Consider the following 13,993-nt stretch of genomic DNA (forward strand, 5'->3'; position numbering starts at 1 on the left):
AAATTGAGCTGCCGTGACGCCGCCAGTACAAGAGCACCAAATGAAGAACATGCTCAGGTAATTTGTTGTCTTCATATATATATATACTGCATGTATTTTAAACTTGCACTACATACATCATTGCAATTATTGAACTGTGTTGCACAAGGTCAACTTGTCAATGGTGTCCACGTGGCACGTCCTGATTTCCGAGACTACTTAAGTCAGCAAAAACGTAAGTGTTGGCTGATGGAACACTTCTCTCTAAATATTTGAACAAAATTAACAGATTGAAATCCATACACTTAAAAAAAAAGAGTGGGCTAGTAACGGAACCTTGTGGAACACCGTTGTTCACCAGCCATTGACAGTCAATTTGATGTGATAAATGTACATAAATAATTATATTTTGAATGTGGGCTTGGAATTTTGGGTTAAAATCGAAACAACCGTTTAGTACTAATGCCGTGCGTCATCTTGGCGCTGGAAACGGGCTGCCACGTTGGGAGATGAGATCAGGCGGACTCGTAAACGCCAGGCGAGTCATTGCGTCCTTGGCTGGCGGCGAGGTGGAAGTAACAGGTTGGTGACGCCCGGGAGGAAAATGTTGCCTTGGCACGGGCACAGCTATGGAAGAAGCTTTGGCCGACCCGTCCAGGTGTGAATACATCATCTGGACCGCCAGGAGGTGCGACTGCCGCTTCTTTTGGAATGTAGCAAGTGTCTGCAAAGAGCCCAGCGCATTTTTCCTACGACATACTTTTTCCCCGAGAGACTTAACAAGGTGTACAGTTTGAGCAGTTTAATCGTTCACCTTAAACAATCCATGACGTTCCAGATCCATCCATTCATTTGCTGCTCAAAAGGACGGAATGTTCTTTTGAGGAGTTAGTGCAACTTTAAAAAAAAAAAAAAAGTCAAAGCCCAACTTGTTGTATATCACTGAGTGCTCATTACAGAATTTGCCAAATGAATCATTCCCATGACGCCGATGATGATGACGCCATCGTTTGACAGTTGCCCTGCTGAAGACCGGCTCACGTTCACGCAGGTGTGAAGGTAAGGAATGATGCTTATTTCCATGATTAATGGAAATTAAACTTTGCTCCGCTGAGGTCATCTCAACAGTTGAGGTGACACATTTTTCACTTTTGCATCACCTCTTTTATTTTTTTAAAAACACATGTTTATGTATGTACACTATGGCAATGTTATGATTGAGTGGTGATGGGTGTTCCTCCCAGCAGGGGGCAGTAGTTGAATAGCAACATGCTGCTATGAAGGCCTATGGTGCATTATGATGCTATTTTCATTAGCCCGTCTAAGTCATTGATCTTGGACACCAAAAAAAAAAAAAAACCTTCATCCGTTTTTCTCATTAATCCTTTTGAAATTTAATGGCTGTATTTTAATAGGTGCCTTTCTTCTTTTCTTTCATTGCATTGCAACTTGCCAGCAGTTGTAATGAAGACCCAGATGTCCAAACTGTGCTATTTTTAGACGTTATTAATGAAAGCCTGCAGAAACCGTTAACTTGAGCATGCATTTATTCCATTAGCGCATCAGCCTCCCAATAAATCCCAGTTGTTGATGTACCTGCATCCTCAGAATTCCTCGCGGTTGCCCCAGGAATGCCAACTTTGACTTCCAAAATATTTTTTCTCTGTCATGTACTCTCGCTTCCCCAAAAGAAATATTTGCTCATAAATACAGATGAGCTACAGCTGGCAATGGCAGCGTGTACACAAAGTTAAAGACGTTGAAGGTTAGCATGGGCCCACAGAAGCGTTGTGGCTGCTCCAGAAGCTTCTGTTGGTCTTATTTTAGCAAATATTGATGTTTTCCTCAATAGGAAGTAGCCTGCCAGGTAGCGAGGGATGTGACTGGATGTTCAAGCCGCTTCAAAGTGACACTTTTAAGCCAAAATACACTCGGGTGTACTTGCTTATGACACAGAACGTCTAACGAAATTGTATAGAAAGTTTGCCAGCAGCCATTTTGGGTGAATTCCCATCTCTGAGCTTGTCCTCCGTTTTGGGTTAACAACTTCCATCCCGCAAGGCCGGTGTTTTTTTTTGTATGTGGCAACAAAAAGGTCTTCAAATAATCAGTTTGCGAGTTTAAATGTCATCTGGGTTGAAACGGGCCTCCTATGTTTGCAGAGAGTGGCGTAACCATGGAGGAGAATTGCGGGGAGACCAACATGACCTCGCGTGACGCCACTCGCGTTGCAACCTGCGTGACCAACCTCGCCGTTGGTGGGAAGGAACCATGGCGGTAGCTCGCAGGTGGCCGTGTTGTTCTTGCAAAGAAGAAAAAAAAAAGGATGTGGTCGGACCACACATGCAGGTACACGCACACCAAATTTTTGCTCTTTGTGTTAAATAGCAGCCGGAATTGACACTATAGTTGCATCACACTTTTTCTCTGCGTTCACTCAAGGTAGTTTGACATCTGAGTCGGACAAAGCTAACAAGTGAAGTCTCGGAGCGGCCCGTCTGGGTCAGAGGTTAAAAGGGGAGGGGGCAGAGGTTGGCAAACGAGACGCCGGGTGGCGGGGTGAGGAAGCGGCGTTTACTCGCAGCGGCGTGAGATGTTCGTCACACCTGGTGGAAGCTCGGACGACATTTTTCCCTTTCTCAGGCTGAAGTGCGCGGATGTTTGGAACATGAGAAAATAAAAAAAAAATATATAATAATTTAATTTTTCTAAATATTATCAAAATGCAGTACAACCGTAAAAGTTACTAAGAAAATACTTGTGAATGGGATTCATTTTTGGCGTAGGTTTAATCTAAGTTGCTTCTGGCTAGGCTTAATGAATGAATGAACAGTAGCTATTTGTGTAAACATGACTTCTGGTAAGGATCAGCGAGTGTTAGTATTTTGTGTATTCCGGTAAGATTAAAAAAAAAAAAAAAAACAACATTTTAAAGCAGGACCCGGTCACTGGGCATTTCTGTTTTTTTTTTCTGCTGTCGACTGTTTAGTTTGACCCCTGCAAGTTATAAATCTTGCGCCACATCAAACAAGGCTCTTAATATGGACTTTTCTTTTTACGGTGGCCTTAATATATCCTCCTATTTACCAGCCGCACATGCCTTTCGTTTAGCAACACAAACTTTCGCACATACCTGACTGGCTCCCACTTAAAAAGCATTTTCAGCTTGGAAATTTGGCTTTATGTCCACTCGGTCCTGCGCTTGGCGAGATTTTTATTAGGGTTTGTTTTTTTGCTCACGTTGGCCTTGGCGGAGGCATGTAGCGTCTCGTGTGAATTTGAGTGGGCCGTTTATAGTGTTGTTCTATGTCTGATTCTACTTTCCGTTTGACTCGGTCAAGAAACCAAACAAATGGTCTTCTTTTTTTGCGAGGACAAAAAAAAAAAAGCCACAAACACCCGCCGACATCTGTTTTTTTGTCTGTACTAAGAAAAATGGTACAGCCGGCAGACTATGAAGTAATAAAGTACCTTTATTAGCTCGTCTACGCAAACTATCATGAGACTAGTAGTTCAACAAAAATGTGTTATCGGGTACTTGTGGAGGCTGGCGATACCTCCTACTGATACTCGATTTTTGGGGGGGACCTTAAGGTCTTTGTTCTCATTTTTATCATATTATTGCCTATAGATGCTAAGGCCTGACCAAAAGGAGTTCCTCACATTACATCAACATAGTTCATTGGTGCCAAGAGTCCACTAGATGGCGCCACAGCAATATTTTATTTGATTTAATAGGTTTCCCTAAAAATCGTGGATCACTTGTTGGAAACAAGCATTGCGCAATGCATATTGGAACAGTCAGCAAACAGCTTGACGGTTTTAGGTTATGCCGACTTCACACGGCAGTCACCGAAGAGGAAATGTTTGGCATCCCGAATATGGAAATTGGAAATTACGAACGAGGTTATCCATCTGTTTGCGTCTGGAGCAAATGTCGCATCGACTGACTGACGTTTCCATCCGCCGATGACATGCTGGAACGCTGTTGGCGCGTTGAGCGGCGTGACAGACATTTCGCAGGTCGAGTCGCTCTCTTATTATATAATTAAAAAAAGCCAAGCGGGACACGGGCCCTCAATCGTTTGCCTGTGGCCGACTTTTCCACGTTGATGAGAGGCCGTGTTGTTCACGTGGCTCTCGATCAGACCGGTCTGAACTGGCCCTCGCTCGGGGCAGGGACCATCAAACGATATTTTTAATCAAGCGGTCAGAAAACTATTGCGCAAACATTCTAAAGTAGCTTAGGTCAACAGCGTGGCAGAACCTCCGTTCTGTTCGCTGGAAGGACGGAGCGCGGCGCCAAACAGGCCCCTCTTTGTGCCGGCGTCCAGCGGCCTCACGCCACAGCGCAGCGCTCAGGAATCCTGTTTGTTTTCTTTCAAATTTCTCAACCCGGCCCAGCGCGTTTTAAGGCGCGCATCTGTGTTTGCGTCCGCAACAGTGCTGCTCATTGAGCATCGGCTCATTTCGAGGGCGAGGGCCAAAGTTGACAAGCTTTTCAAGTGGCGCGTACATAGCGGCCCGTCGACTTTTAGCTTGTGTACATCTCGGGCCCCCTCGCAGCTTGTTTGTGTGGCAAACGCAGCTAAGATGAAAGATCAAGGCAAAATGTATACGCTTGTTCTTTGTCCAGGAGCTCATCGACTTTTACCTTATGTACTATACGTCCAGCAGCATGTTAAACTGAACATTGACTGGGGGTTAGAGTTTATTTAACCGCAACGGTCGTGTTGTGATAGTTGAAGGCCGTGTTCGGTCCAAAGAGTCTCACAATTTCAAAAAGTAAAATCAAACATCTGCAGTTGCTAATGCTAACGCCATCGTTGCTGACTGGACAAGCTCCTTAGACTTTGCTCTATCCATGTTTTGCAGAAGAATGTTTGGCAAATCATCATCACGTTTATGTAATAGTTTCTTCTAGAAGCACAGCAAAGGATGACACAAGATTTCCAGAAAATGCCCGATCCATCTATGACTCTTGTGCATATTTTTCAGATGAGCCATCCCTCTGACAGCATCGCATCGCCGGCCAATTAAAAACATGCCGACGCTTCAAACTAGTCAACTCCACTTGGTCAGTCAAATTCTGAAAACCAATAATAGGCCCAAAATAAGAAATCTTAGCTCAAGATAAATGTTCAGAAACGTTACTAAATGACACCCGTGTCCATCTAGCTCCTGCCACTTAAATATTTCTCCCCCTTGCGTGACATGTTTCTAACCCTTTACTGCTCCATTTCCAGTAAGCTGAGGAAATGCCTTCGCTGGGCCCGGCCCAGTCAAATGCCACATACAGTATAAAGGCGTCCCCTTTTCCAATTGGGCCGCCGTGAAAATCAACTCCGAACGTCCCGCACCTGCGTAAACATGGGCGGCTGACGAGCGCTGAACGGCCGTCCTGCCAGGGGCAATAAAGCAAACATACCTGCCAACGTGATCGGACCGGAATACGCTCGACTTTGAGCTCCATGTGCTTAACGCCGCCCGAGACACTGCTGACTTTGAATTGACTGCGGACTTTTAAAAAAGCCAGCAGATATTTTGACATATAAGTGGGGGGGGGAAACTCGGGGGATAATTGGCTAGTGTCAATTATCGAAGTGTCAAGGCGTGAGAACAGGTCCTCTGGAGACAAGCTAGGCTTTGAGCGAAAAGCTAGCGGTTGAGACGCGCAAACCGGCCGAGGCAGACAAGGCCTGGCATTCACGCGGCGTCACACAACACCTCGGCGTTGCGTAACGCTCGCACCGCACTTCTCAATCATTCCAGCTATACCATGAGCGTGATGTTTTCGGACGCCGGGGACTTTGGCTCCAAATCCCCGAGTTCTCAGTTTAGACGTACGAGGTGCGGCTGATTAATGTCTTTTGGCACGGATGGGGTTTAAACTGCATTGGCTAAAAATGTACTTTGAGCTATATGGCAACAACGGAGTTATACAATATCCAGCGGCCTTACTGTTAACCCCCAAATATTCTGTTGATTCAGCAAATTACAACTTTGTTCCTTCCTCGGCGCCACCTTCTCGGGTGCTGATGGATTCATGAGCTAATAGCGGACAAGCCAAGTAGTCTTTACTTGAACACAATTTTTAGCTTAATGTAGCATAGCTAGCGATTTGAAGCAAATGTAATAGTCGTGGGATCTATTTTTGATTAAGATTGTTTACCCTCGGTAGCGGTCTGTCGTGCGTAAACATCCCCAAATGGACAAAATGGGTCACTCGCTACTCGTTTACCACCTCGGTACGACATATTAGCTCATGTCGTGAGCGCCCTCGAGGTCGGATAGGCGTGTGAAACTTTTGACAGCGAGCTGAGCGCCGCCGCCGTCCTGCGTCATCACTTCCTCCTCACCTTGCTGAGGAATCCGCCGTCCGTCTCGTTCCGTGTTGTTGCGAGGGCCGCCGTGATGGCTCAAAAGTTTTTTTTCCATTGCCAGTCCGCAGCAGACGCTTCGGAAGCAGAAAAGAACACTTTGTTACCTTGACCCATATTGGATTTATATAGCTGGAGATCCATGTGTAAAAAATAGACTCAATGCTTTTTGTTGTGAGTAAACAATGACCAAGAATCGAGTCACACAATGAAATGTTTTCGCAGAGTCCCCCGAAGAGGTGACCCGCCGTGACCTCCCCGGTCGGACGAGAGCGGTGACTCGGACGGCACGAGGTGGCGATCCAGGTTGAGCGTGAGTGTTTGGCCTTGCAGCTCACACTTACACGAGGGAAAAGCCCAGACAGGGAGGGGTCCTTTTTAGGCACTCTGCTGTTAAAACAAAACAAAAAAATCATACTGTATCTGGAACCAATTATAACATAGCATGGGAACGCCGGTTTCAGTTTGATCCAATGTTACCCGCGTAGATGAATGACTTCCACGTACGTCCAAGACAATAAATGTAAAAATTTTTTAAAACAACACCTTCCACTTTGAAATAAATGGAAGAGGCTTCGTGGTCACTTGTCGACTGAGGTCATCAAGCCCAATACTTTTTGCGCTCCCAAAGAGAAACGAAGTCATGCGGTCACTTTCCATTTCCATTGTTGCGAGGGGAACTTAATAATGGGCTCCAGCGCAACGCTGGACCTTGGACGAGATAATCTAAACACTCCAACCTCGAACGTACCCTCGTCCGGCATCGGCGGGCTTCCATAATAACACATCCCGACTTGCGGTTGCAACTTCCTCCGTGCTCACTGTGGGTCAAATCGCGCAAAACAGCTTGTCAGTAATTAGCACGTCCACCCTGAGGTCGAAGCTAACGGCGCTCCGACTACTCAAGGCGACATGAAAGCTGCCGTGACAGAAAAAAACAACACCTTTGATATTTGAGGAATGTTAAGGTGAAAGCGTTGGCACGGCCTCGATCGAAAACACCTGCGAAAAAAACAGCCCGTTTGAACGTCAACATTGACCTTGGCAGCCGCAAAGACAAAAGCAGCGCCGAGTGATTTAAGGCCGTGTTTTCATCCAAGGCTCTTACAGGAAGCTAATTAGCTCAGCTATGCAGTCGCGCGCCAGGCTAATGCGAGGACGGGGGGGCTCCATGTTCTTGCTGGGAAGCGGCCGCCTTTAAAGCAGCAATATGCATTTGCTTCAAACGGCCGCGTGCTCGGATGTGGTCCACATCGCCGCAAGCTGAGTAAATTTACCGCAGCTGCCAAGGCTGCGAACTGGCAGCCCAGTTGATCGCTTTGAAACCATCCCGACTGTAAATATGCCCTATGCGTTTGTAGAACTGAGTCTGGCACCGACCCAAAATGTGTGAAAGGTGCCACCGCCAAGGCCAGATGAAAATAGTTACAAAACGTTGACTCCTAGTTGAATCGATCATAACAAAAGTCTTGGTGTGAGTGTTTGATGTGAGCCGGGGCACACAGCAGCCCTCTCTGTTCACATTTGTGTTTTACTGCTTGCTTCAACTATGGCTCTCCTTTACCACATTCAAGAGCATTCCAGTAAGTAAAAAAAAAAAAAAAAAAAGACCACCTTAGACCACTGTACAGTTTTTTCCATTTCCATTTTTTCCTATGGTGAAAATAGCATAGCAGCCCTGAAAAGAATGTGTTGGCCCTTGAGAGATTACAGTACATCTGTGGGTGGCAATGTGTGCGGGATCGACCTTTTGCTATATTTAGAAACCTTCTGGCAGGGGTCACAGACACCGGGTGACCTCGTTGTGCATGTTTAAGTTTGAAAACAGCGGGACGCTTCCAATGGTTTCTTGCGCGTGTGAGGTCCAGGAGAGGAAGTATTACGCGCTCAACGCGGCGTCTCGGTTAAGAATCCCGAAAGAAAAGTCAGTGGAACAGGCAACGGGTCCGTCCGGGACCCACACGACGGGGACCACCTGACGGCAGCAGCTGAGGTGTTTGTTGAAAGAGGACCAGATTGTCGTCCCGCTGTCTGCAGCGCCGATGCTAAAACAGAAGTTTCCAGTGTGCCTTAGCGGCTAATCCCCTTCATGTTGTTGTCCACATGTGTTGCCATGCCTTCTGCGTCTATTGCGAGTGTCCACCTTCAGGGGGGGTCGTGCTGGTTTTCATCGCGGGTCACGTCACGGTTTTGGTTGCCCTGTAGGAGGCCGGGCCGTGAAAACTGATTGCTTTAAAAAAAATTGTAATCTCGCTATTAACTGAGAGTTTGCTGGATTTTATTTTTCATGGCTTGTTTTGAAACAATCTGGAGCTTGTGAAAGACACTTTGTTCAGTATGGTGGTGTAAGTGATATCGCCTCCCTTGTTAGTTGGCAACAAAAAGCCCCCCCTTTGCCCTTTCCCTCAAAAAATGTGCCTAGCTAAATGATTAATGAGGAAGCATTGCTCCCAAAAATGCGCCGAGCGTCCAAGTTACGTCCCGGCGGAATGGAGATGCTTGGGGTATATAATATATCGCCGTCCATTAAAGTGGCGTAATTCAAAACGCAGGCCGAAGAAGAAGAAAAAAAAAAGACGGCGGCTGGGGTCTCATGCATGTTTCCAGTCTGGATGTTTTTCCAGCCGGCGAGCCTTTAAATAGACACGGTTTCCATCTTGACAATTCATCTGCCCACCAACACCTCCCTCCACATTATTATAAGCTGAACCAATCACTCAACTCCGCTCCTCTGTTATTACTTTCCATCCTCGCTGAGTGTTTGTCATCTGTCAACAGTTTGGAATTAATCGTTGGCCTTCGTGACAGTGCGGCGCCTCCAGATAAGCGTGACGAATATTGAGCGACTCCTTTAATGCCGCTTCCGGCTGGAGACAAATTTTGATAATGACCCTGAAACAATCTACCTAGCAACAAGTGTGAACTTATGTCGCCTGCGTAAGTGTTATGTGTCATGGCCGCATTCCGCCGTCTTGTTTACAACCGCGAGAGTTCAGAAAAGTACGACGGCAGGTAAAGCCATTTTGAGAATTGACGCAGCGGCGCGGCAGGTTTTGACCAAGGCCGCGGGAACATTCCTCCGAGGGCCCGCCAACCGCCGCTAACGTAATATATAGCTCAAAGTCGAGCCGGGCGCTGATAAAATGTGGAGACGCGTTGGCACGCGTGCGTCGGACTTTCTCGACGTCTCTCGGGCTCGGCACGGTTCGTTCCAGGACACTGGACTTGTTTTGATTTGGAAACATTTTGCTCGTACCCTTGACTGTACATGCAAGTCAACATTCTCATTCTGTCCTGGACAGATTAGATTGACATAGGAACACACTTAGAAGGGCATTCTGATTTCTGATTGGACAAAAAATAAAATCATGCTGATATGAAAAGTGGGAAAGCCTTGAAATGCGCAGGCCGCAACACAGAAGCCTTTCTGTAGTGACGGCGTCATTGATGACATCATCAAGCGTGGCGTGATGGAAGCACCCACTCAGGGGAACAAGAGGTGCACTTTCCACCCTTTTTTTCATCCCCCCCCCTTCCCTCCTGGCATGGCACCACCTGTCGACTTCACGGGTGCCGGCTACATTTAGCCAGCGCGGTGACGTCACACGATGAGGTCACGGCCGAATCTAGACTCGGTGGGGAGCAACCTTTGCGCCGATTATTTGCTGCTCTCAGCACTTTGACTGCTGCCATTGAAGAATTAGTACTTGTACGATGTGTCGTGTTCCTTTAAACCGACGAGATTATCTCACGCTGAACTTTGCACGTAACAGCTGACTTGTTTTCGACGGCATCTGCTTCCGTCCGATATCCTCGGCTTTTTGTCTTCCTTCTGTGCCCATCCAGTGTCGAAAGAGAGAACATCTCCATATTAGGGAAGGAGCAGACGCCCTTATATGGCAACGCTTCCTGCAAATAGTAACAAGACTGTCTGCTGGCTCTCCTCACACATTCCTGCAGCTCCAGGTTTCTTTTTTTTTCTCTCATTTCCGATGTGCTAGCTGGCCGGTCGGCCGGCTGGCCACGGAGCGGGCCTGTCTTTCATAAGAGTCTAGCCTGGTGTGTGATCCCCCCCCCACCCCCACCCCACACCTAAAAAAAAAATACACAAACCCCTGTCTAGCCTTTTTCCTCAAGTACTACTTAAACCTGGCCCGGGTACGCTCTGCACCTGGTCTTCTCAAGTCGCACCAAAGCTCATTAGGCAGGTGAGCCGAGAACAAGGAAAGTTCTTCCCGACAATACGGCCTCGCTGTACTGTACGTCCTCGCCTCGCCTCGTCTCGCCGCGGCTGCATTTTCACTTAGATTCCTCCCTGGCCCGCCAATTGTCCTGCGAGCTGAAAAACAGAACCTCCAAAAGTTCATCTTGTACCAAACATACGTCTTCTGTCAGCTAATACACTGACGAGGCACTTTTGAAGTGGACCGCACGTAAAAAAGGAAAAAAAACATGCACGTACGGGAATGTTAATCCTATTTATGGTTTTGGTTTGAATGTTTTGAAAGGAGTCTTTTTATTAGTAACGGCCAGTGAGTTAAAATATGACATCAGGCTTTGATTATTTTTAAAAGTAGGACAAGGCGAGATCATTAGCGGCCACTATGAGTGGAAATGGCTCTCGTGTGAGACTTCAAAGATTCTCTGTAGCCGTTATTGGGACCGCAGAGCGATAGCGCAGACGTCCCAAACCGCCTTCGAGCGCGTCGGAATGACAAAACGACGCAATTCACACGTCAGCCATCTTAACCATGACGCGGGCTGACAAAAATCCCTCCAGACGCAAACCGCACCGTCCTAGAGTCCAAGTCCACCTTTTTGATGGCTCTCCAAACCCCCCCTGAGTTTTTCCTCCCCCGCCCCTTCTTGTTCATTCATTCATGCTCGTTTCTGCCTTTTCATGTGGCCGCCTCTTTTGAAAATTCATATTTATAGGCTTTGTATTTGTGAAGTCAGACTTGAGGAATTCCCAGTGTGGGGTCCCGGGCCTCCTCTGAGCAGACTTCCTGTTCCAGATGAGCGAGAGTTTAGAGAGAGTGAGCCGGCTGTTGTTTGGCTAGCCCGGCCTCCTCCTCGTCGTCTTCCTCCTCCTCCTCCTCCTTGCGTTCAGACGGCAGGAATGTGGGATGTCTGGAGTGGGGGTCAGGAAGCCAGGAAAGAATGCCAAGTATGTCCATGTTTGTCCAGGGCTGCCCCCCCAGCCTCCGCCTTCCCCCGACGGTGACGTTTCTCCGCCGAGGGCCGAGCGCTATAAAGGCGGCGGCGCGCTGCCGCTAGAACTCAGAGCGAGATCGACCCGAGCTAAAGTCTAGCTTTTACCTCCAGAAGCGAGGAGACGCCGACAAGAGATCAACTCGATCAAGGAAAAAAAAGGAAGACTTACTCAGCTGAAGGAAGAAACTTTTTATGCCATTCAAGATGCCCGCCATGAAGAAAGTGACATTGCTGCCTGTTGTGTGCGCCCTGATCTGGACCCTGGTAAGACTTTTTGCTAGTTTCATTCATTCGTTCCTTCCACCGTTCGTATGTTTGACGCACGTATGTCGCCTTCAGGCTGCCGGTCAGGAGTGCGGCGGCTCGTGCTCGTGCCCCTCCACGCCCCCCGAGTGCGCCCCCGGCGTGAGCCTGGTGCCCGACGGCTGCGGCTGCTGCCGGGTGTGCGCCAAGCAGATGGGAGAGCTGTGCACCGAGAGGGACGCCTGCGACACCCACAAGGGCCTCTACTGCGACTTTGGCTCGCCCATCAATCGACGCATCGGAGTGTGCACAGGTGAGACGAGAAGATGATGTACAAAAGTGTGGCAGGTCCAAATGACCCCATTTTAAGTTGATTTGACTTTTCTTTGCCAACCTTCAATTTATTTCACTTGCCTTTTGCCATGTTTTATTTGACCAATGGGATGATGTTTGCCTTTGCAGCACGAGATGGCGCCACCTGCGTGTTTGGAGGAATGGTGTATAGAAGCGGCGAGAGCTTCCAGAGCAGCTGCAAGTACCAGTGCACCTGCCTGGACGGGGCAGTGGGCTGCGTGCCCCTGTGCTCCATGAACGTGCGCCTGCCCAGCCCCGACTGCCCGGCGCCCAGACGCGTCAAGGTGCCCGGCAAGTGTTGCGAGGAATGGGTGTGCGACGCCCCGCAGCACACAAACACCTTCATGGGCTCCGTCTTACCCGGTGAGCCCCGGTTGATCCGATCCCGCCTGAGCTGCTTCCTGTTTGCGCGCCGTCAGCTAATCTGGCTGTTTTGCCTCCTGTTTGGTTGCGAGCAGCTTACCGCGAAGAGGAGACCTACGGTCCCGATCCGTCCATGATGAGGGAGAACTGCTTGGTTCAGACCACCGAATGGAGCGCCTGCTCCAAGACCTGCGGCTTGGGCGTCTCCACCCGTGTCACCAACGACAATCGCGAGTGCCGCCTGGAGAAGCAAAGCCGCTTGTGTATGGTGCGCCCCTGCGAGTCCCATCTGGAGCAGAGCATCCGGGTCAGTACTCCATTCCAAAGGCTGTCTTTGTGATTTTTTTTTTGCAACCTTTAAACAAATGATGTCTTTTATAACGGTCAACATTGATTCAAAATTGAATATATTTTTCTTGCTTTCTCAGAAAGGGAAAAAGTGCATCCGCACACCTCGCCTGTCCAAGCCCATGAAGTTTGAGATCTCGGGCTGCACCACCACCAAGTCGTACCGCCCCAAGTTCTGCGGCGTGTGCCTGGACGGCCGCTGCTGCACCCCCCACCGAACCACCACGCTGCCCATGGAGTTCAAGTGCCCTGACGGACAGGTCATGAAGAAGCACATGATGTTCATCAAATCGTGCGCCTGCCACCACAACTGCCCCGGTGAGAACGACATCTTTGAGTCCGTCTACTACAAGAAGATGATGGGCGACATGGCGTGAGGGAGGCCCGGCCGGGAAAGGGCCCACGCCCGCTTTGTCACTTGAAAACAGAACTCATCTCGCAGCTCCCTTCGTATATACACAAGCCTTGTTTTTGTGCTTGCTTTGTCAGAGTAGCCACGCCCACTTTTGGTGTTGCGTGTATTTGTGCGTGCGGCTTGGTGCACTTTGCTGCCCCTGGGAGAGATTCCTGCACTAGTAATAATGTGGACAACACGCCCCGTCCATTTTTTTTTCTTGACCTCCCCTCTCAATGAGGCGGGTAATGACTCCTCCGCCCAGACAGGTGAATGCAGCCCACCACAGCCGGGCCACTGTTCTCCTTCGTGTGTGTGTTTGTGTGAATGTGAGTGTGTGTGTGTTAGCACAGGCCTCAATGTGGGCCCTGTCCAAAGGTCAGCGTTTCCGTCCGGACGCAAGTGGGCGTGAGTGACCACGGCACTGAGAAAGATTACTAGACTGGAAGAATTGTTAGTTCATTCCAAGCAGAAATGTGTAAATGGTGTATATATTTGTACAGTGTAAGTTAATTTAAAAGCTGTATTTGTTGTGTGCTTTTTCCAAAATGCATCAATAGTGGGTTTTTTGTTGTTGATTTTGTTTTCTTTTGTTTGGACGACAGTATTTTTTAATATTTTATTGAGCAATGTGACAAATTGTTACATGTTTCGCTTTGTAGCTGGAAATAAAAATGTTATATTTTTTTATACAAATTCACGTCCCAGCCTTTCTTTC

The 13,993-nt window shown here is 48.2% G+C and overlaps 1 protein-coding gene across 2 annotated transcripts; it reads left to right on the plus strand.

The window, feature by feature from the left end:
• The first annotated feature begins 6 nt into the window (after positions 1–6).
• On the plus strand, positions 7–13,971 carry ccn2a (cellular communication network factor 2a). Of its 2 annotated transcripts, none has more exons than XM_049757622.1 (9): positions 7–57; positions 939–1,038; positions 2,142–2,328; positions 6,585–6,672; positions 11,685–11,837; positions 11,913–12,129; positions 12,279–12,533; positions 12,629–12,840; positions 12,962–13,971. In XM_049757622.1, the coding sequence occupies exons 5-9, from the start codon at positions 11,766–11,768 to the stop codon at positions 13,256–13,258; spliced, it is 1,053 nt and encodes a 350-aa protein (XP_049613579.1). In that variant the 5' UTR covers positions 7–57; positions 939–1,038; positions 2,142–2,328; positions 6,585–6,672; positions 11,685–11,765; the 3' UTR covers positions 13,259–13,971. The 2 variants fall into 2 exon arrangements, with proteins under 2 accessions (XP_049613579.1, XP_049613580.1); XM_049757623.1 differs by having other exon boundaries at positions 11,688–11,837.
• The last annotated feature ends 22 nt before the right edge of the window (positions 13,972–13,993 follow it).

The sequence above is a fragment of the Syngnathus scovelli genome, chromosome 20, assembly GCF_024217435.2.
Source record: "Syngnathus scovelli strain Florida chromosome 20, RoL_Ssco_1.2, whole genome shotgun sequence".
NCBI lineage: Eukaryota > Metazoa > Chordata > Actinopteri > Syngnathiformes > Syngnathidae > Syngnathus > Syngnathus scovelli.